This window comes from Diabrotica virgifera, chromosome 1, assembly GCF_917563875.1.
Source record: "Diabrotica virgifera virgifera chromosome 1, PGI_DIABVI_V3a".
In the NCBI taxonomy this organism is placed as follows: Eukaryota; Metazoa; Arthropoda; class Insecta; order Coleoptera; family Chrysomelidae; genus Diabrotica; species Diabrotica virgifera.
In genome coordinates this window covers 169,608,586-169,633,060 of record NC_065443.1, presented here as the reverse complement: position 1 = coordinate 169,633,060, position 24,475 = coordinate 169,608,586, and the positions used below count along the sequence as shown (strand labels likewise).

At 32.1% G+C, this 24,475-nt stretch overlaps 1 protein-coding gene across 2 annotated transcripts in view; it reads left to right on the top strand.

Moving 5' to 3' along the window:
* Positions 1–24,475, top strand: part of LOC126878850 (death-inducer obliterator 1) — a 234,578-nt gene that overhangs the window by 52,606 nt on the left and 157,497 nt on the right. For both annotated transcript variants that reach the window (XM_050641744.1, XM_050641743.1), the window contains exon 5: positions 20,614–21,132. In XM_050641744.1, coding sequence (XP_050497701.1) covers positions 20,614–21,132 — 519 coding nt within the window. The remainder of the gene's footprint in view (positions 1–20,613; positions 21,133–24,475) is intronic.

Here is a 24,475-nt window from a genome sequence, read left to right as displayed (position 1 = left end):
TTTTCAGTTCTTCTCTTATGTAGTTATTCCTTACCCTATCCCTTCTAGTGACTCCTTGAACTCTGCGTAGATACCTCATTTCTGCTGCCTGTATCTTACTTTTCTGTTGTCTATTTAGTACCCAGGATTCACATCCGTATGTAAGTACTGGTCTGTATATAGCCTTAAATACCTTGATTTTCGTATGTTTCGATACTTCTTTCTTGTTAATAATTGTTTTTCCTATTGCGTGGTACAGTCTATTCACTTTATCAATTCTTTTGTTGATCTCAGCTCCCTGTCTACCTGTTTCTTCAATGGTTACTCCCAAGTATTCGAATGATTGTACCTGTCTAATCTCTGTATCATCTACCTGGACATGTACATCCTCTCTTTCTTTAGCTATTACCATTACCTTCGATTTCTCTTTGTTCATAGCATTACCATACTTTTTTAAAACTGTGTTCCATGTTTTTACGCTTCTTTGTAGCTCGTCTTCAGTCGCTGCTAAAATTACTACATCGTCGGCAAATGTACAATCTGCTATCTCTGTGCTTTTCAGATTTCTATACCCTATGTGTAATGGTCTAACTTTGTTTTTGTTTCTTTTATTATTTCGTCCATAAAAGTAATAAATAGTAACGGGCTCAAGCTTCCCCCTTGTAGCCTCCGAAGGGATAAATAAATAAACTACTTAAGTCTTATTTGAGGTTGGTGAAGCGTAGATGTGTCATTTTTATTGGTCAAATAACTTTACTCATCGACTAAACTAATATTCGTCGTTGGTGAAACTGGCCATAACGGAAATTAAAATATACAGAGAAACAAATTAAATGCATGAAACTATACAAGTACTTCTAAAAGATGAGTCTAATAAATTGGGTGGTATAGGCCATTCCACAAATGTACCCCAGGCTGTGGGTGAAAAAACGTGATATAATTCAGGAATTTTTGAAACCTATCAGGTGTTGTGAAGGACGATGCCAGGAATAACTTCTACTAAAATGTGACCAAAAATATTGTGAGCTTTTTTTTATTGCGATTTTCATTTGTTAAATTTACAATTTTTAAAGATTTTTAACTTTGCAGCTTAGGATATTGATTTTAGAGAAAAACTTTTTAATAGAAAGTTGTAGTAAATTAAAAAACCTACAATTTGAGCTATGGTAAGTTTAATTTCGTTTATTGGTTATTGCAAAACAGCCTGCGAAAGGTCCAAAATGGCCGTTTTTTACAATTGCGTTATTTATTGTACAAATAATTTTTTTTTATTTTTTAAAGCTTTAAAATGAAGATCTTTCAATTAAAAACATAAAAAAAATTGTAAGGCCGGGTTAACGAATTTGTTGCTTAGATATTATAAATTGTTTATCCCAAGAGCTCAAATGTCGAAGGCTATAACTTTTTGAAAAAAAATCGTAAAGAGTTGGTGAAACATCCAATCTCCTTCTAAAGAGTTATGTTTTCATATTCTGATGTAAATAATTGCGTAAAACATTTTTAAATCTCTAATTTTTGGGTTTTAAAATAAGGGGGCAAATTTCGTTATAAACATTTCGAGCTGAAGCGGCCCTGTACATCATATGAGTTTTAAATTACAGATTATTGTTACTGAAGACGAAACGAAGATTTATAAAAAATTTCTACGACCAACTGAAGCCGAGCTAAATGTTGGGTTTGAAAATAAGGGGGCAATTTCGTTATAAACATTTAGAGCTGAAGCGGTCCTGTACATCCTATGAGTTTCTAACTTACAGATTATTGTTGCTGAAGACAAAACGAAGATTTATAAAAAAAATAAAAAATTCTTACAACCAACTGAAGCCGAGATAATTGTTTCTTTTTTCTTAAATCGTAGTGCCTTTATTTATAACAATTAAGAAATTATTTTACAGTCATTGACTAAAAAAAGACTTATATTATCTTAAAATAAAAATTATTATAAAATATATTGGTGCTTTTGCGAGCGGTCGAATTTTGCAAATCGCCCGGCTCGCTTCAAATCAGCGCGCTCGGAAAATTTTTACGTAACTTGTATTAAATTTTGACCGAAAACAATTTAATAATATTACCATTATAATATAGTCTATTTACCACTGTATTTGTTTTTCGTTGTTTTTCTGGTAAACTTTTATATGTGAAATCTCATTTCTGAAGAAATAATATTACAAAAATGATACATATATGAAATATATAACTAGGTATATTTTTAATTTTTTCATTGTTATATAAATATAACAATAATAATGTTACTTCTTATTATACAATATAAAACTTTTTCTTCTTGTAGTGACTATCCGTTTTGGATGTTGGCGACCATCATGGCAATTTGGCAAACCCCATTTGGAAACTGAGAACCAGGAAGGCGAAGGATTACCTTGCTAGAAAATTTACGTACTTCGTTCAACACAACAACTACAAATCTTTTTAGAACAGCAGTACCGATTTAGTGTGCAAGTACAGATTGCCATGATGGTCGCCAATATCCAAAACGGATAGTAACTACAAGAAGGAAAAGTTTTATATTGTATAATAAGAAGTAACATTATTATTATATTTCATATATTATATGTATCATTTTTGTAATATTATTTCTTCAGAAATGAGATTTCATATATAAAAGTGTATCAAGAAAAACAAATACAGTGGTAAATAAACTGTATATTATAATGGTAATATTATTAAATTGTTTTCGGTCACAATTTAATACAAGTTACGTAAAAATTTTTCGGGCGCGCGGATTTGAAGCGAGCTGGGCGATTTGCAAAATTCGGCCGCTCGCAAAAGCACCGATTTTAAAAATAATTTTTAATAATTAAATGTAACTATATTTTATATTAATTTTTATTTTAAGATAATATAAGTCTTTCTTTAGTCAATGACTGTAAAATAATTTCTTAATTATTATAAATAAAGGCACTACGATTTAAGAAAAAAGAAACAATTATCTCGGCTTCAGTTGGTTGTAGAAAATTTTTATTTTTTTATAAATCTTCGTCTCATCTTCAGAAACAATAATCTGTAAGTTAGAAACTCATAGGATGTACAGGGCCGCTTCAGCTCTAAATGTTTATAACGAAATTTGCCCCCTTATTTCCAAACCCAACATTTAGCTCGGCTTCAGTTGGTCGTAGAAATTTTTTATTTTTTATAAATCTTCGTTTCGTCTTCAGTAACAATAATCTGTAATTTAAAACTCATATGATGTACAGGGCCGCTTCAGCTCTAAATGTTTATAACGAAATTTTCCCCCTTATTTTCAAACCCAAAAATTAGAGGTTTAAAAATGTTTTACGCATTTATTTACATGAGAATATGAAAATACAGGGTTTCCAGAAACTCTACCGACAAACGAAGACAGGAGATTCCTCAGATAATTTTAAGACAATTTAACCCAATTTACTTAGTCCGAAAATGCTTCCTAAGGGAGCTAGAGCTCTTTGAAGATGGCGTCATGTAATTAGTTTTTCTTGAATACCTCCAGAATGCTTCCATTTAGAAAAACGAAAATTTGTATACGTATTTACTTTCCAGAAATGAATCGACTCCATCCATTGCGAATTTCTAGTACTGGTCATAGGCGTCCGTTTTTTGTATAACAACGGTTATTTTATCACATAACTTTTTTGTCTTCAACTTTTAAGCATTTTTGATACTGCATTATTAAATTGTGAGGTATTCTAGTACTCAAAGGTACTCTTAATTTAAGTCGGTAGGACACACCGTTTTCTAGAAAAATCTATTTGAAAGTTTTTAGTTTTGAAAATTTGAAAAAAAAAAAATTGAAAAAAATTTAAAAAAAAAGATGCATTTTATCAACTTAAAGCAAGAGTAATTTTTAGTACTCGAATATCTGATAATTGAATAATCTTAGTGTCAAAAATATTTAAAAATTAAAGACAATAAAGTTGTGCTATAAAGTAACTGTTGACCTACCCAAAACGGGCGCCTATGACCGGTAATAGAAAATCACCATTAATGAAATCGATTAATCTCTTGAATATAAATAAATGTACCAGTTTTCATCTTTCTAAATAATTTTTTTGAGTCTTCTTTTTTGAAATTCAAAGAACGAAAAATTTTCTAACCGATTTTTCTAGAAAACGGTGTATCCTGTCGACTTAAAGTAAGAGTATCTTTAAGTACTAGAATACCTCATAATTTAATAATTCAGAGTCAAAAATGCTTAAACATTAAAGACAAAAAAGTTAGGCGATAAAATAACCGTTGCCCTACCCAAAACGGACGCCTATGACCGGTACTAGAAATTCACAATGGATGGAATCGATTCATTTCTGAAAAGTAAATACGCATACTAATTTTCGTTTTTCTAAATAGAAGCGTTCTGGAGGTATTTAAGAAAAACTAATTACATGACGCCATCTTCAAAGAGCTCTAACTCCCTTAGGAAGCATTTTCGGACTAGGTGAATTGGGTTAAATAGTCTTAAAATTATCTGAGGAATCTCCTGTCTTCGTTTGTCGGTAGAGTTTCTGGACACCCTGTATAACTCTTTAGAAGGAGATTGGATGTTTCACCATCTCTTTACGATTTTTTTCCAATAGTTATAGCCTTCGTCATTTGACCTCTTGGGATAAACAATTTATAATATCTAAGCAACAAATTCGTTAATCCGGCCTTACAATTTTTTTTTGCACGATTGATCATTTTGACTGTTTACCGTGACAGATTTTACGTCAGTAGGTGACATTTACTAGCAACTCGACGGTAAGTAATCCAACTCGACGGTAAGTAATCCAACTCGACGGTAAGTACTCCAACTCGACGGTAAGTAATTCACTTACCGTCGAGTTAAAAAATCTCTTAATTTTAATTTATTTTTTGAAAGAATAAAGAAAACCAACGAATAATTTATTAATATTGAAACTTATGGTACAATTTGTTAAATTATTTAATGAAATCCCACTTGTTTGGGCTGTGGTTTCACTTCTAACAGAAACTCCTGCAGAATCGCATACATTAGTAGTATTACTAGTATTAGAATAATGGAGAAGTTTACCATTTTTTTATGATTGCAAATAAAAATTAAACACACCTAAATTACACTATCAAAAAAAAATTATGATATCTCTAAAAATAAAAAAGTTATAGGCATGTTGCGCGTTGCATTCATCATTTTTATTTCAGCAGACGGGCTTTGTGACGTCACATCTCCGTACCGGTTTATAAACTGAACGGAGCGACCGGCGCCGACTCGCTTAGATTACTCATCGTTTGTTCGTTGTCGAATGTGTACCATTTTATTGTTGTTATAAAGTTTGAAAGTGGTGTATAAAGAGTGAAGAAACAGTGTTATTGATTTATATGATGAGTAATATTAAAAAAGGCTGCTATAAATATAGTCTGGGCTGATTATCGGAGAATAGGCCATTTTTGGGAAAAGTTATTTACCAGCAATTTTATTGCTGGAATCGAATTATAAGATCCTATTTATTAATAATATAGGTATGCAAAGTCCTCAGATAGTGTGCTACTTTTTTTATAAACAAAATGGCGCCCGAAAATCGTGTTTTTTCAATTATTGCTCTATAACTCCGAAGATTTTAACTTTACAACAAAAACACTCAAATAAAAATTCACCGTGATTAAATTCTGCATAGAGACGTGTTTTTCCCGATCTGCTCCGACGAAAATTTTCCTCGGAAAATGCGGGTTTTCCCAACAAAATCTTTAACTTTCAAATAAAGTTTTAGATAAGTAATTATTTACCAATAATTAAAAAATTTGGTGACTTAAAAGCCTTCTTGGTTTAGATTATAGTTCCAGAAGCTGGTGAAAATTAAACGAATATTTTAGCAACAATTCAATTGTTAATTAATAATTTACAGTCGCAATAATAACCAAAATAATTATGATACACTGATCAAACTTTGAAATCTTATAAAGATGAGATGCCTATTTTAACATTTTGTCGACAAAATATAAATTTTTTAAAAGACTAAGTTTTCACTCTAATGGCATATAACATATCCCACCAGAATGAAAACAATGGGAACCTTCTCTGATTACACCTCCGAGGCTTCTACAATTTGCAAGCCATACGGATGCTGAGACTAAGGAAGATGAGGGAATTCTACAATTTACAATTCACGTCACATCTGCTCAGCGCGGTAAAGTTCCAACGAGACTGGTTCCCTTCATACTCCACACAGAGTAAATGTAAATCAAAAATGAATAACCATTTTCAATTTCGTTGCAAAACGAAAATACAGCCGAACCATATTCCAGTCCAATCAGAGAGTGCTGCAAGCACCTCTACCGGTTTCGAAACTTATTAGTCTCTCATCAGGAGGCACATATGCTGCTCTCCCTGATCCAACCAAAACAAACCCCAGCGTGCAGTCCCGAATTGCAACGAACGAAATGGCATAGATGCCCTAGCGGCAACTGCTAGCAAAAGAAACAAACCCCAGCGTGCAGTCCCGAATTGCAACGAACGAAATGGCATAGATGCCCTAGCGGCAACTGCTAGCAAAAGACTAAGTTTTCACTCTAATGGCATACAACATATCCCACCAGAATGAAAACAATGGGAACCTTCTCTGGTTACACCTCCGAGGCTTCTACAATTTGCAAGCCATACGGATGCTGAGACTAAGGAAGATGAGGGAATTCTACAATTTACAATTCACGTCACATCTGCTCAGCGCGGTAAAGTTCCAACGAGACTGGTTCCCTTCAAGAGTGAAAACTTAGTCTTTTGCTAGCAGTTGCCGCTAGGGCATCTATGCCATTTCCGAGGGGTAAACCACTAGCCTCAAAATTGTACAATGATTTCCAAATTTGGCAATCATTGCTTAATGATTCCCAACTATTTCTGATGATTCCTAAGGATTTCTAGGTTTTGCAATATGATTCCTAGGTATTTCCATATGATTTCCATATGATTTGCAAGGATTTCCATATGATTTCCATGTGGTTTCAAAGGATTTCCATATGATTCCCATTTCAGTTTTTATTATTTTATAGGATTTAAATTTAAAACCGATAATAAAAATAATTAAAAACCAATAATTAAGCAAAGTAGCTTTATTAACATAATAAATAACATAAAAAAGTATGTTTAATTTTTTAATGAATTGATGGATTTGATTGATTTGTATTTGTGTTTAATAGCAATCAAATCATTTCTTTTTAAAGAAAATGGTTCAGTTCCGCTTAGACTAACTGGTCCATAAAATATAAACTCTTTGTGAACATCTTGGATATCATCTTTTTTGGGCCACTTAAAAGTATCCAGGTCTTGTTGTAAAAATGTCACTTTAAACTTTTCTGAGCTGTAGCTGTTGATGACACGCCCTAGATACCATTGTGTATCATAAAACACAGCATAATAAGATTCTAGCTGAATTACTGGCATTTTTGTACTTTCGTTATGGCAATCTTCTAAGTCAGAGAAATCTTCACTCAAAGTTTCACTTTCTAAGCTAATCTCATCTGATTCAGATCGAGATTCAGATGTACTATCTTTATGAGCTCGTTCATGAGGTTGACGAAACATTTTTCTTTTTTTGATATTGCCTGCTGGTTGAAGTCCTTGGCCTGGCTTTTTCCTGAACTGTTTTTTTTTTGATATCCCCTTATGCGTATTTTTAACTGTCATTCCCTTTACCCGGAGCAGTCTGTCGGTTGATAAACGACCCTGTTTTTCCTGAAAAAACCAAATTAGAGTAGATTTTTTTATAATTCGTGTTTTTTTGTCTTTAAGTGTCACTGACAGACACGATTTTTGTGCTTTCTTTTGACCCGTATAGTCTCTCAAATGTAAAGAGTCATAATTATTAAATGTAGAGGTATATTCAAGAAACTCCCGGTCTTCATTAGAAAAGTCTGGCTCGAGGTCTGGCTCATGTTCCTTTGAAATGGTATCAGTGATAATTATACTTCCCTGCACCTCTTCTTGCTCTTCCGGATTGTCACAAGTCGGTAAATTAATTTCTATACAACAATCCCTGTTCATTTCCATCCCAATTTTTTTAGCGTCAGATAGTGCGTCTTCTTGGGCCTTTTTAATTATGTTAATCATTTCATCAGTTGATGGAAACTCAGTTACTTTAAAGACACTTGAATTATTTCCAAGTCGTTTGTTTTCTTGCCTGGGGAATCTAAAATTGGGACCTGGAAAATAAAGGATTGATCAAATCGAGAATTAAAATAACTTTAGCAGCCAATATGTTATTTACCTAAGTCTGTGCTTATCTCATGCATAGCTTGTATACGTTTTAATCTTCTTAAAACATCCAGCAGTGTATAATTTATCATAGTTGAAAATGTGCTACTCATGGACCGAGTTTCTCTAAATACTTTTTCACATGGCTGACTGCTATACAGCCATGGAAGAAAAGCTTCTGAAATTCCATTTTGCCGAAGTTTTTCAATGACTAAAATAATTCCATGAGCGTTTATTTCTATGCATGTATAGGCATTTGTGGTGATAAAATTCTTTTGGATATTTTCACCATTTTTTTTTAGCCAGGCTTTCCAAATACGCATGAAAAAAGTTGAATACCAAATTAGGTATACTCGTCTTTCAACACTAATTTCTTTTAACAAGAATGCATCCAATATGTTGCGAGTCAGTATTAAATATTGCCTTGTAGCTTCGGCGTTGGGAACTTCCTTAAGCATATTTGTGACATGTTCAGAACTTAACTTGTCTATTGCATTGAAGTTCATTTTGTCGGAAGCTAAAAAGAAAAGTGTCAGTGCATAGCTCAAAAATGTTTTGTGGACCGAAAATTATTATCTATGTAATACAGCCAAATGCATAATAGTCCTACCATAGCTACATACATACATACATATATATCTAGTTGGGACTTTAATTTGAATAAAGCTGACAAATTGATATATTTTTACGTTTTTCTGGAAGATTCTTGATTAGAAAAGTAAGTAGCAAATTTATTCTAGTATACTTACATTCAAGGAAGCTCTTGCATAATAAGTGTTTATCTCTAGGATAGTTTTCAATTATGTACCGGATATTGTCAATAGATACTCGTTTTCCTCCCATATTCATAGAAATATTTTCATTTAATAAACGAGTCTTAAGCTTCGTTGATATATGTATAGTGTCTTGAAAAACTGCTGGATTTTCTAAATTGTAATTCGCCTAAAAATAATTACAAATTAAGTATAGAATAGTAGAGCAAAATATGTATTGTTTTCGAGATTGTTTTATAGTGAGAAAAAAAATAAAAATTTTTGAGGTTTTATAAAATTATGAATTTAGAATATCACAGTACTATATAACTAACCTGAAAATAGGGAGAGTAAGGGTTCAATGAAGTAAATGACAATTTCGATATAATTTTCATACTTTTTAAGCACCGAGTGTCACCATCGCTTGAAAAGCCCAAAATTGTAATTCCATGTTTTCCTGCTTCCTTTATGAGATATTGCCATCGTTTATAAACATCTTCTGAGGTAAATCTATTATCACTGCCAAATATTGATACACAAAATGCGGGTGATCCATCTACTAATGGCTGAGCCATAAAAATATATGCATTTATTGCTAATGTTTTATTCTTAAAAGCATTTTCAATGTCGCTAACTGAATCAACTGGGAATTTGTTAATGCGAGGAAATCTCGTCTGTTCCTGTAAAGGTGCTACAAAGCCAACCATTTGATTTGAAGCTGAATCATATTGGACTTTTTTGATGAGTGCAGTTTGATCTTCGGATATAAAAATTATGGGTGGATAATTTCTCTTTTGTAAATAAAGTTTTAAGTCTTCAATTCTCACTTCACCCTCTAATATATTATTCATTTCTTCTAGTTGTCTGTGAATAGTTGTGACAGAAGGCAGTATATTTTTTAAATTTGAGTGCAATATTTCATAACTCATCCTTCCTGCGCTAATGAATATATAAAGCCAGAATCGTTTCATTCCATCATCAAATTTATTTGTGTGTCCTGATTTATTTTTAGAGTTTCTTATTGCTGAGTCTAATAGATATTTTAGTAGGCCTTTGGTGCCATAATTAAATTTATTAATGCCTTGATTTTCGGTAAGGATACTTAGGGTGTTTGTAACTTCTGGGTTAGTGTCTATGGCATGATTTATGGTATTTAGAAAAGTTGTTATTTGTGTTTGATGATATGGTAACTCATTTAATATGCGCAAGCTTCTTTCTCTTCTGGAATTGCTATCATCAAATAAAGATTTAGCTTTGGGAGACTTTACTTTTTCAGAACCATTATTGCTTTGATTGATTTCCGCTACATTGTCAAGAAAGAAAAAATCTTCCAATGGAGATGAATTGTCTGGATTATACTCTAATTCAGATACTGGGATATCATTTACAACTTGGCTGGCTCCTTGATGTTCCTCAGTAGAAAAATCATTAACAACAATTGTTCTTAGTTGACTCGACGATTGATTATCTGTTGGAGAGTCTGTGTCGAGGTCTGTGTTATAGTGTAAAAAAACCCCATTAGGATTATTTTGCTGTGCCTCATCATGAATTTCGTAATTTTGGTCAATGAACGAATCATTTTGACTCAATTCAGTAGTCAATTCCAAGTGCAATCCAGATGATGTCGAAGCTCCATAATTTAAATCTGTATTGGGATCGGTTAGGTCAAAGAGATTTCCTCTTGGATCTTCAAAATCTTGGTTTAAGTCACATTTTTTATTAGCATCTTTTTTATAAAGTTAAGTATAGTGGTCTGAATTTCGGGTTTCTGCGGTTTAATCGGTAATTTTTTAGTTAAGTTGGTTCCATCATCTTTAAAATGTATTTTATAATGTCTCAGGAAGTTTGAAATCACCCATTTTCTTCCGGTTTTGGAGTTCTTCACTGAATAGGCTGAAGAAATAAATGTACATAAAGGGCAAGATATTTTTGCAGTAAATTCACCATCCATTTTGACTTTAAGGTTTTTGGAATTATTTAAAACATCTTGTAATCGTTCTTCACTAATTTTGCCTTTGTCGAATTCATTTCGTGAAAATTTATCGATATAGCTTCGACTAATATTTAAAACATGCTGCATCGCATAATTAACTTGCTCTTCATCTTGAGAAACACAACCATCATTTGGAGTACAAAAACCATCGCCTTCATTACCACTCTCAGATCGAGATGTACTTTTATTTGTCACTGTTCTTCTCTTTTTGGGGAAAGTTTTTTCAGCTGGACAGCCTTCAGACCTTTCACAAAGAAGTGGACGTTTTAGCAGTTTAATTTTTTTTTCTGATTCTTCCTTTACAAAGCGCAAAAGCTTTTTATGGCCTTCCGGAATTTTAAATAGAGAGCATTCTTCGCTGACAATTCCAAACATTGCTTTTTTTTCTTCTCCTTTCAATACCTTTGAAAGGACGTCCCTTGCATAACACTCCATTCTCTCAATGTCTTCATCAATATTAAACTGTGAAAGGGAATATAAATTATCAAATCCGTTGTATATAAGAAGTGATTTGAGATAAGCGGGAACTTCAGCTTCAAAACTTTTTAACAAACCATTAATATATTCCATCGTAAGTAACCTGAAAATAATAACAAATCTAACTCTTAAATAAAGCAATGCCTTTTTACGAGTATATCTCGGAGTATATATAGTACCTATTCTTATTAGATACATTATAACAGTGCTGTCAGATTCGAGCACAGTTTGATTGCAACGACGTACTTAAGCCATACTCTCTAACTTTTACACTGTTCATAATAATTTTATTTTATTTTAATTATTATGTAATGTTAGTTCAGCTAGTCCTAACAAGAAAGGTATAAATTAGTTATCATTAAAAATGTAAAATTTATAGGGCCTGGTTGGAAATCAAAGAAGCCAGAATGTTTGCTGGGTTTGTTAATAATAAATACAAATTAATAAATTTAAATACAGTGAATGCAATATTGACCCTTTAAATTTACATAGATGCAAATCAAACAAATCTAAACAATTCAACTAGATTATTAGCTAAAGATGCTGATAATGTCGGTACAATCACATATTTTTTAAATTCCATACTCAAGAATTAGTATTACTTACCAGTTTTGTAATTTTTTAGCACTAAAAACACTCAAAAACCCACAAAATCTAAACAAAAACAAGGCAGCTAAAACATGTGTGAACACAAGTGATATTAAAAAGTGAGGTTATTTCTATGGATTTCCATGGATTTCCAAGTGATTCCCATGGATTTCTATGTGATTCCCATGGATTTCTATGTGATTCCCATGGATTTCTATGTGATTCCCATGATTTCCATGTGATTCCTATGGATTCCCAAGTTGATTCCCATGTATTGCCAGGTGATTACCCAAAAAATGTACAATGATTTCTAATAGTGGTTTACCCCTCGGCCATTTCGTTCGTTGCAATTCGGGACTGCACGCTGGGGTTTGTTTTGGTTGGATCAGGGAGAGCAGCATATGTGCCTCCTGATGAGAGACTAATAATTTTCGAAACCGGTAGAGGTGCTTGCAGCACTCTCTGATTGGACTGGAATATGTTTCGGCTGTATTTTCGTTTTGCAACGATATTGAAAATGGTTATTCATTTTTTATAAATTTTTTATTTTTTTGCATAATCTTTAAATTTTTAAAAATTATAATTTTAAGAAATAGCTAAAATGCGCATTTCAAATATCTTGAAAATGAATGCCTTAAAACTTTTTTGCAACCATTTGCAAAAAAGTTATGAAACAGCAAAGTAAACATACGATTACTACGGTATTTATAATTTTTTTTAATTCTTTCAAAGCGTAGAAGTGAGTTTAAAGTACAAGCTAATTATTTATAAAGAAAATATCGATTATCAGTTTAATGGTTATATTTTAATTAAAGATTATAAATATATTTTTTTGTAATTTACACGCGCGAAAGTAGAATAATACAGTACCGTAGCTACCCGCCCACATACACAACTCCCGCGTGTCAGTCGCTTCGAGTGAACATTTTATCTCCGGCTCTGTATCAAGCCTACTTTCGCGCTAAAAATTACAAAAAAAAAGTATTTTTAATCTTTGATTAAAATATAACCATTGCACTAATTTTTGACATTCTTTGTGAGTAATTAGATTGTACCATAGACTCACTTTTAAGCTTTAAAACAAATTATAAACAACGGAGAATTCGTATATAAACTTAGCTGTTTCATAACTTTTTTGCAAATGGTTGGAAAAATTTTTTAAAGCATTTATTTTCAAGACCTATGAAATACGCATATTAAGTATTTTTTAAAATTAGAATATAATAAACAATTTCTGAGAAATGTTAATTTGTTTATAACAATTTTTTTTAAACATTTAAAGATTATGCAAAAAAATGAAAAATTTATATTTTGTCGACAAAATATTAAATAGGCATCACACCTTTATATTCTTTCTAAGCTTGATCAATGTCTCATGATTATTTTGGTTGTTATTGCGACTGTAAATTGTTATTTTACAATTGAATTGTTGCTAAAATATTCGTTTCATTTTCACCGGCTTCTGAATTTATAATCTATAACAAAAAAGCTTTTATTTCACCAAGCTATATAGTTACTGATAAATAATTACTGGCCCAAAAAATTTATTTGAAAATTCGATATTTTGTTGGGAAAACCCACATTTTCCGAGGAAAATTTTCGTCGGAGCAAATCGGGAAAAACATGTCTCTATGCAGAATTAAATTGGGGTGAATTTTTATTTGAGTGTTTTTTGTGTAAAGTTAAAATCTTCTGAGTTATAGAGCAATAATTGAAAAAATACGATTTGTCGGCGCCATTTTGTTTATAAAAAAAGTAGCACACTATATGCGGACTTTGCATACCTATATTAATAATATATAGGATCTTATAATTCGATTCCAGCAATAAAATTGCTGGTAAATAACCTTTCTTTGTACTTTACTAATTAGACCAGCGTATTATAACTATTTTTTTTCAAAATTTAAAGATTATGCAAAGAAAAGAAAAATTTATATTTTGTCGATAAAATATTAAATAAGCATCTTATCTTTATAATCTTTATAAGTTTGATCAATGTATCATGATTATTTTGGTTATTATTGCGATCGTAATTTGTTAATTAACAATTGAATTGTTGCTAAAATATTCGTTTAATTTTCACCGGCTTCTGGAATTACAATCTATAACAAGAAAGCTTTGATGTCACTGAGTTATTTAATTATTGATTAATAATTACTTACCTAAGACTTTATTTGAAAATTAGAGTTTTTGTTAGGAAAACCCGCATTTTCCGAGGAAAATTTTCGTCGGAGAAAATCTTGAAAAACATATCTCTATGCAGAATTTAATTGCGGTGAATTTTTATTAAGGTGTTTTTGTTGTAAAGTTAAAATCTTCGGAGTTATAGAGCAATAATTGAAAAAAATACGATTTGTCGGCGCCATTTTGTTTATAAAAAAAGTAGCACACTATCTGCGGACTTTGCATACCTATATTATTAATATATAGGATCTTATATTTCGATTCCAGCAATAAAATTGCTGGTAAATAACTTTTCCATGAATTTTGCTAATTAGCCCAGGGTAATACTGTATTGTGCCTAATTGCACGAGCACAACAATTAAAACACCAAACAAAATATTTTTCCATGTACCTTTGCAAACAGACAAGAGAAAGAAATGGTGCAAATTAATGAAGCGAGATTTAATTGGACCCAAAAGTATCAAATACGTATGTGAAGAACATTTTGATGTGAGTTAACACTTTCTTATTTACTATCAAGATATAATAATTAATAGATATTAACTAATGGTGTAATTGCAAACAATATAATAATATATATGTTACTTATGTAATATAAAATACACTAGTTTAATTTTTTTGTATCTCTACAAAGTCCATAAATGCATGCAGTAATATGCAACCGTCATAAGTAGAAAATTTTACCTTGCAGAAACTCCAGAAAGATCACAAAATTCACTTTAAAGTCTTAAGCTATGTTTATTGCAGAATGTTTAACAATTCGTTAAAGTGTATTTGCAATATGTAAAATTTATGTTTATACCTTTATAATGTAACAAGTAAACTAGTTAAATTTTGTTCTATATATCTATTCATTTTATTATTACAGATTGAAAATGATACAGAAAATTTAATAAAGTTTAAATTGGTCGGTGGAACATTAAAATTGAAATCAGAAATATACCCTCACAAGTTTGATTGCCAGAAAGTAGTAAAACCTTTAAGAAAAAGTGGAGCATATGAAAAAAGACGAAAAGCAGAATGTTTTAATGAGATTTTAAAAGATGTTCCATCGACCTCAGGTTGTCAACCTTTCGAAATCATTAATTGTGATCCAATATATGAAGAGAAAAGTGTACCAAAGGACCCTTTATCCGAGGATTGTATTTTGAAAAGTGTACTAGGTAGTCCAAAGAAAAAATATAAACATAAAAGAGTGCAAGTTAATATAAAAACTCCACAAAAAAACAAGGAGGTGCAAACAGTAAGGTTTAGAACGAAAAAAAGTGACATGGAAAATAAGCGAAAAAACATCTGTTCCTCACCTGAAAGTTCTCCTTCAAAAATGTCTGTCATCATGTAGTAGCACAAGTTCACATAGCATGTCAAATACAATCAAACCTAACTTTTGTAAAGATTCTATACTTAAAATAAATACCAACATCGGTTTTTATTTGGGATTACCAGAAGAAGTATATTTTCTAACGAAACAATTATCTGAAAGCATTGCTTCGCCAGTAAGAGATATTTTAATTTCATTAAAAAAATTCGTCTTAACGACCCATATATACGTCTGGCCATTGACTTCGATGTCAGCACAAGTTTAATAGGAAAAATATTTAACAGAACAGTTCCGTTAATAGCCAACCGCATGAAACAGTTTATTTTTTTTTCCGCCGATGAAACAAATTTATGAGAAGTTACCCATATCTTTTAGAAAGAGATATTTTAAAACTGTCAGTGTATTAGATTGCTTTGAAATACGAATAGAAAAACCTTCGAGTGCCAAGCAACAGTCTTTGACCTGGTCTGAATATAAACATTGTAATACAATTAAATATTTGATTTCCATTATACCTGATGGATTAATTAACTACATTTCGGATGGTTATGGTGGAAGGGCCAGTGACACAATAATATTTGAAGATTGTGACTTTTTGTTGAATTTGTCACCGGGATATTCTGTTATGGCTGACAGGGGTTTTAAAAACATATCTCATTTGCTAGAAACTAAAGGTTGCCATCTTATAAGACCTCCAAGCGTTCCTTCAATGGAAACGAAACGTATAGCAGCGCTACGTATAAATGTTGAGAGATCAATAGGTAGATTAAGAAATTTTTCCATGGTAGCCCCTCACGCTTGTATCGATACTAAAGTCATTTGTATGTTGGATTTCATTGTTGTGATTGCATGTGGTATGGTTAATGTTCAAAATAAATTAATAACATGTAATTAAAACGTATTGTGTTTTATTTTTAATCTACAATCAATAAATCAAAAACATACTTCCAAAACAATGTACACTGTTTAATTAAATTTTTGCAGTATTCTTCATTATAAAATACTTCAAAAAAATCTACTTGTTTAGAAGTCTCAAAATCATCGTGAGCGATGCAAAAATAAGCTTTCAGTTTTTTTGCAAAGTGCATTTGTAATTGCACTTGGGCTTCGCATTTTGGTGTTAAGTTATTTGAATTAATATATTTGGTTAAATTTTTGTTCTTCATCGGACATTTAATTTCAATAATATGGTCTTCTGTAATACCATCTGGAGAGGCACCCAACAAAGGATATTCGCTTAAGAGAAAGAGTCCGCACTTCTTGATCTTAATATTTTTAATTTTTTCTACCTCTCTCCTTACATCGTTTTCTAGGCGTTTTCCTAAAACAAAAATTAAAAAGTATTATGTACACCAACATATTAAATAAAAATTTATTAAGTACCTCTTTGCATTGCTATCGGCTCTTTAAACTGATATGCTCCTAAAATTTTTTCTACGAGTACCCCATCCGAAGTTTTACATTTTGACGCTTCATGAGCAATAGAAGCCGTTATTCTGCCGTACCTCAGCTCGAACCATAGTGGAGAGTCAGATTGGTTGCTTGTTGCCTTTTCAATCAAGTTACATTGCTTTTCAGTAATATTCTGTTTGCAAAATGTTATAAAATCATTTAAACTAAACTGAACCTTACTACTCTTGTATTTACAAATTAGGTAGTGTAGTGAAGCTTTCATCTCCAAGTTTACATCCTTAAAATATGTCATTATTTGTATGTTGTTCGCATTTCGTTTCTTGCATTCGCTAATAAAAGTATTACAAAATTCATTATCTTCTGTTATTTCCGAAATTGTTGCGCAGTCTTTGTTAAAATCTTTGGCTTTAATAAATTTAACGTTACTTCCAACATTAGAAAGCGCTGGTTTCATCCAGTAGCACTTTACTGAAGTAGTTGCAGGTGCCTCACTAATTTTAAAAAGCCACATTAAAAAAGCTACTGTATGTTTACATCCACCTTGATTAGCAGCACAGTCATGACAAACAACACTTTCAACCTTTTCCTCACTTTCGTCACAAACCAATGTACAGTAATAAGGTTTACTTTTTACTTTGTGTTCAGGTGAAATTCTGCATTTTACAGTACATTTACTGCCTTCACGTTTCACCTGGACATATCCGACAGCCTCATCTCGATAGGATTCTCTGCAGGCTCTGAAAAATTACCAATACTTAGGTACTTACTTAATTAATATTGTTTTAATCAACTTTACTTATGGACGACCATCATAATGATATATTAATGATATAATAACTACAAGCCACTACTGATAACAACTGATATTAAAACTTTTCATGAAAAAATAGTAAGTGTTCTTATAAAATTAATATGGAAGTAAAGAATTATTGATTGGTCGGTAAAAACATTAAACAAATTGGTAAAAGAATAATGTTTGCATTATTATATCTTTGCTTTATCAGCCAAAGAATTTCTATATTAGTAGTTAAATAGTATGTAGACGACTATAATATTAAGCGAAAGTAAATAGATACTTAGAAAGTTTTACTCCTTTTATTTCAGCACTTATATAAGATGGATTGGAAGAAAAAAAGTCCATCACTGTATAAATATCAATTTTTGGCAAATTATCACTTTGACCTTTTACAAATCCTTCTTCCATTACGATAAAATAAAATTTGAACGCTACTACACGTATAACACTTGCTGGTTCAATGCAGAATAAATGGACCGTTCGGGACTCTGCACTCTGCCGCTCCAATACGGAGACGTGACGTCAGAAACAAAGTCGAAGCGATAATCATTTCGCGCGGAAATTCTTAACTTTAATATTCCATATCTCCGTCATTTATTAACGGATTTCATTCTTTATTTTACTTATTTACCAGTTTTATTCTATACTTTGATTCTATTTGACTGAAAAACATATTATCAACACTATGAAACTTCTCCATTGCGGAACACCCTTCTTCCCAAGCCCGTTCAATTTCTTCAAATTCACTTTCGCTCATATTTTAATTTATAATAATCAAAATTGTACTTAAAATTATTGACAACTAAATAAAAACTCAATTCTCCATTGTTGATATGCACCCTAGTTACTACCTAACAACCAAAGTATCTATCTTGATAAAATGAATGAAACTAGTCAATATGACGAAAATGTTTAATTTTATAATTTATAATGGTATCAATCGTGCAAAAAACGTTATAAGCATGTCGAACGTTAAGGGTAACCGATCTCAGACAATAATTGGAGTCGTCGCTCCGCTCCTCCTCCAAACAATTGTCTTTGATCGGTATAAAACCCTTACCGTTCTCCATACTTAATATACTATTTATGTTTGGAATTGAAAGATCTTCATTTTAAAGCTTTAAAAAGTAACAAAAAATTATTTGTACAATAAATAACGCAATTGTAAAAAACGGCCATTTTGGGCCTTTCGCAGGCTGTTTTGCAATAACAAATAAACAAAATTAAACTTACCATAGCTCAAATTGTAGGTTTTTTAATTTACTACAACTTTCTATTAAAAAAGTTTTTCTCTAGAATCAATATCCCAAGCTGCAAAATTAAAAATCTTTAAAAATTGCAAATTTAACAATGAAAATCGCAATAAAAAAAAGCTCACAATATTTTTGTTCACATTTTAGTAGAAGTTATTCCTGGCATCGTCCTTTACAACACCTGATAGGTTTCAAAAATTCCTGAATTATATCCTGAAATCGACCTATTTTTCACCCACAGCCTGGAGTAATGTACGACTGTTTTGGATTATCGAAACAACGAATATTTTAGTGTGCAATATAAGAAGTACGAAAGTAAATGGCTCTAATAATTATTCCAATAAGCCACAATGTAATTTTCAATTTACTTTCGTTCTTCATATTTTTCACAGTAAAATATTCGTTGTTGAGATAATCCAAAACAGTCGTATATTCGTGGAAGAGGGTATAGGTATGATGGTAGGTACATACTTAAAGGTTGATATATTTAAATAAATAATAATTATTTAAAAAATCAATGGGAAAATCCCAATAGTTGGCTGTATACCATAGTTTAAAAAACCAATACAGAAGTAAAAACTTCGAGATGTATTCTGGTATAAAATCGTTTATTTAAAACTATAAAATGTCATGGATTGCAGAACGTTTTCGTTCTAAACAGAACATCTTCAGTGCATCCTGCCGAGTATTTTGAAACTAGCACACTGTAAATAGTGTTAACATCATCGTATATGGTTTACATAATGTAATATATTAAAATGTTATGACTACAAGTCGATGTTGATAGATAAAGTGGAACACATGCTAAAAGGGTGCCATGGTTCCCTGCTCGAAGATGCTAGGTACTTGCCAATTCAATGGGCACAGACCAACCTTATTTTTTTTTTTTTAATTTTTGGTTGATTGGTGCCCATTGAATTGGCAAGTACCTAGCATCTTCGAGCAGGGAACCATGGCACCCTTTTAGCATGTGTTCCACTTTATCTATCAACATCGACTTGTAGTCATAACATTTTAATATATTACATTATGTAAACCATATACGATGATGTTAACACTATTTACAGTGTGCTAGTTTCAAAATACTCGGCAGGATGCACTGAAGATGTTCTGTTTAGAACGAAAACGTTCTGCAATCCATGACATTTTATAGTTTTAAATAAACGATTTTATACCAGAATACATCTCGAAGTTTTTACTTCTGTATTGGTTTTTTAATAATTATTTATTTATGAAATGTCTAAAGTAGAAAATGTAGTGGACTATGCGTAGGAATATATGAGGCGCTCAGCGCAACAGTGGCCTAACCCCAAAAACGAAGTTTTGAGATAAATGCAATCTTTGCATTCGTATTTTCATTGTGCTTATAAGATGACGCTACAAATTATGTAGCGCCATGTAGCCAAATATAGTAGTAGGTTGTGTAAAGTGTAGACCTTTGTTAATCCGAAGATTTAATGTTGCTGCTTTTATTGATATATTAATCTAAAATTGCTCAATTTGTGGGTTAGGCCACTGTTGCTCTGAGCGCCTCATTACATGCAGATTCTGGCGCTTTAACCCAAAATAACATTAATTCGCTACTCTGATGAGCTGTTAAAATCTTTGCTCATGTATGATATGAACACAATCAAAATAAATAAATTCTTAACATTTATTTTCACAGGTTAAGGAAAAACACCAAGAGCATAAGATCAAGGATTCTAAGGAGAGAAGGCCAAGCATCTCAGAAATAAAATCAAAGCGTTTAAGTGTAGATGAAAAATCAAAACCTAAGGATGTTAAACACGATAGAAGAGCATCAGATGCTAGAAAACATGAAAAATCAAACATAAGACAAGATGGTACGGTATTGAATTTGGACATGGCAAGTGTTGAAGACATTAGGTCTATTATACTGAATGAAGATACCAAATCTTTTACTATGGATACAATTATAAACACATCAGATGGTCAAAATTTAGAATCCAACATGAATCTAGATACGACAGGTTTGGATTTAGATCCGGCGATACTAGACAATTTGAATAATGATGAGATTTCTGAGGATATTCTGTATCAAGTAGCTCAGTCCTTGGTTTCTAATCCAGAATTACAGAATGCCATTGACAAAGGCATAAATGAAGGAGTTCTGGATCCAATGACTGTCGATAATGTAGTTAGTTCCCAAGATGTGTCTCAGCAAGTAAGTTTTTTTATTACAATATTATGTATAATCTGCTCCATATAAAGCTAAATCGTAAATATTATGTAGTTATGAAACATCATTACATTCTTTGGTAGATGTTTTGTTATTATTAAATTTAATCCTGGTTCTTTGTGGTGTATTATTTCAATTGGCCAATATATGAAGGAAAAACTAGTTTATCTGCACAACAGTGGTGCACCTAGAATTTTCTGGGATGGAGGGGGGGCGGTTGGCTTGGATACCGAAATTTTTTGTATTGTTTGTGAAAGAAAAGTTACCTTTTCCCACTATTCTTTATACATTTTTTATACGCCCTGGGAGGGATTTTAACCCCCGGGTGCGCCACTGCTTCACAACTCTTCTTTTGAGCATGTATAAAAAATATTTTAAAAAATTAATGTATCTATTTTGTTGATAGTAGTTTCGTTAATCGTCTCGCATTTTCAAAGAATCTTGTATCATTTGATTGGTCTATCAATCTTTCAGGGTAGTTTCTTGGATATTATTTTAAATTTGTTCCTTTATCAAGCTGGTATTAATGGCATCTTATAGTGTTAAATTACTTAAATACGGGGAAGCTTTGAATAATATTTTTGATTTAACTCCTTTTATTATCTGGTTATTTAATTATGTTTAATAATCCTATTGTTTTTTGTAGATGTTTGTAACTAACAGCTTCGTAATAATAGTGAAGTTTTGCATAATTTCAAATATCTGTTTTTATAGGATAGTTTCAAAATTATAGGCATTAAATTCTCAGAACTAATAATGGAGTTTTAATGACAATACTATTGCCATGGTGTGATTATAGATAATTTACCAATTTCTATATTAATAATTCACATACAGAGTGTTCCAACGAAAATTTGCCCCTCACCCCAGTAACTCAGAAACCAAGAGTCTTATCAGAATTAAAAAAAAACATGTCAATTTGTATTGATGGTGGGGGGGGGGACGAATTTTCATGCAAAATTCGTCCCCCTTTCCCTGCCCCGCATCAGCCACCAGTTTGTTTTCTCTACAGGACCCTCTATTTTTTTTTAATTTGCCGAATAACCTTTAAGATAATTGTGGATTTAACTAATTTATAATAAATTTTTTAAGTCCAAAATTATCGTCAAACTTATTACGTAAATTAAAAAAAATAGAGCGTCGTTCAGAGAAAAAAATTGCCTTTCAAATGATGTGCCACTCGACCACACTTGGTATTTAAAAAAAAGTGGGGGGTCGATGCGGGGCAGTAGGGGGTTACATTTAAGGGCATGAATTTTGCATGAAAATTCGTTCCCCTTCCATTAAAAATTGACGTTTTTTTTTTTATTTTGAATAAGCTCTTGGTTTCTGAGGGGGTCAAATTTTCGTTAGAACAGACTGAACAGTCAGATTCAGGATGATGAAGAACTATCGCAATCAGTATTATTCACATTGATAATTATTAATGATTCAACTGAAACATCCATTCGAGTATCTAGATCCCACAATCTGCTTTCTTCTTTTTCCAGTATGTATAATGCAACTCCATGAATCGAGCGTGACATTTTCTATAGCAGTAGCTAGCACGTCCCTCCTTACATCATTCATTTTAAAAGTTAAAGTTTCTCTCTACTTGATTTTTTATTTGAGGCCAAATAAGCTCGATAGGGTTCAGTTCATAATGATAAGGCGAGAGGTGCAGAACAACTATGTTCTTTTCACGAGCCATTTCGTATACAACATATTTCTTGTATTAAGGTACAGCTAGTTCCTAAAAAAACTGATACGACTCTTAGTAAGATTTGATCATTTTGAGAAGTGTATTTGATTGGTTTGACATTATATTTATTATGACAGACAAATAATAAAATAAACAAACAAACAACTGATTACAATTCATAAATTGTAATAATTATTTTTTTTATTATCTCCCTTTATTGACAATCGGATATAAAACAAACATCTATAAGTCAGTTTGTTGGTCTTACATTAAATTAAATTATTGTAAATGTGGTGACGTGGAGAGGTAAACATCCAGCGATGTTTCCTCGGTTACCTCTTAGGTCGGAGGGCCAGCTTCTTCTGAGTCTTCTATTGTGGACAGGTTGCAGTAGTGGATGAAGTAGTGGATTAGGATGGTCTTCTAGTTTGTTGTGTTTTCTGTTGTTTTCTCGGATGACTTCGGTTACATATGGAATTTTTAGGTCTTTGTGTAGAGTTTGGTTTGATACATACCATGGTGCATTAACTATTGCTCGAAGTATCTTGGATTGCGCTCTCTGGATAATCACAGTATTGGGTTTGCTAGCACAGCCCCACAGTTCAATGCCATAAGTCCAGATTGGCTTTATCACTGCTTTATATATTAGCAATTTGTTTTCTATTGAAAGGTGGGATTTTCTTCCAATGAGCCAGTAAAGTTCTTTGGTTTTTAGGTCAAGTTGCATTCTTTTCTTTGTTATATGGTGTTTCCAGTTGAGTTTATTGTCAAAGTGTAGCCCTAGATATTTGACTTGATTACTTTGTGGTATTTTTATTTGATTGATGGTTACTGGTGGGCAGGTTCCAGTCCGGAGAGTGAATGTTATATGGGATGATTTTGTTTCGTTTACCTTAAACTTCCACTTCTTCAGCCATATTTCAAGTGAGTTTAGATGCTCTTGGAGATTTTGTGTTGGTGCAATAGGATCGTCATGCTTGGCAAAAATAGCAGTGTCGTCTGCAAATGTCCCGATGGTTGTTTTATCATTTGTAGGCAAGTCATATGTATATAGTATGTACAATAATGGCCCTAGTATGCTCCCTTGTGGTACGCCAGAGTGAATAGGCTTGTATTCCGAGACTTCTTCATTAACTTTTACTTTAAAGTGCCGTTCGTGTAGGTAGGCTTTCAGTAGGTTGTAGTAACTTGCTGGGAGAATTCTTTTTATTTTGCATAACAAGCCTGGATGCCAGACTTTGTCAAAAGCCTGACTGATGTCTATAAAGGCTGCTGTGCAGTACTGCTGATTTTCAAGTGACTGGTTGATGGCGTTGACTATGCGATGGCATTGTTGTATCGTTGAATGGCTTTGTCGAAATCCGAACTGATGATCTGGGATCCAATTTTGTGGATTTATTTCTGCATTTATTCTGTTTAGGATAAGTCTTTCAAGCAACTTGGAGATTAATTAAATAAGCTGATAGGCCTATATGATGAGACATCTAGAGGGTTTTTGCCAGGCTTTGGTATCATAATTATTTGTCCAATTTTGAGTGCTTTGGGCCAGTAGTCACATCTAAGTATTGCATTGAATATGTGCAGTAGTTTAACTATGCCCTTTTTGGGTATTTCCTTTAACATTTTTGCGGTTATCAGATCTTCGCC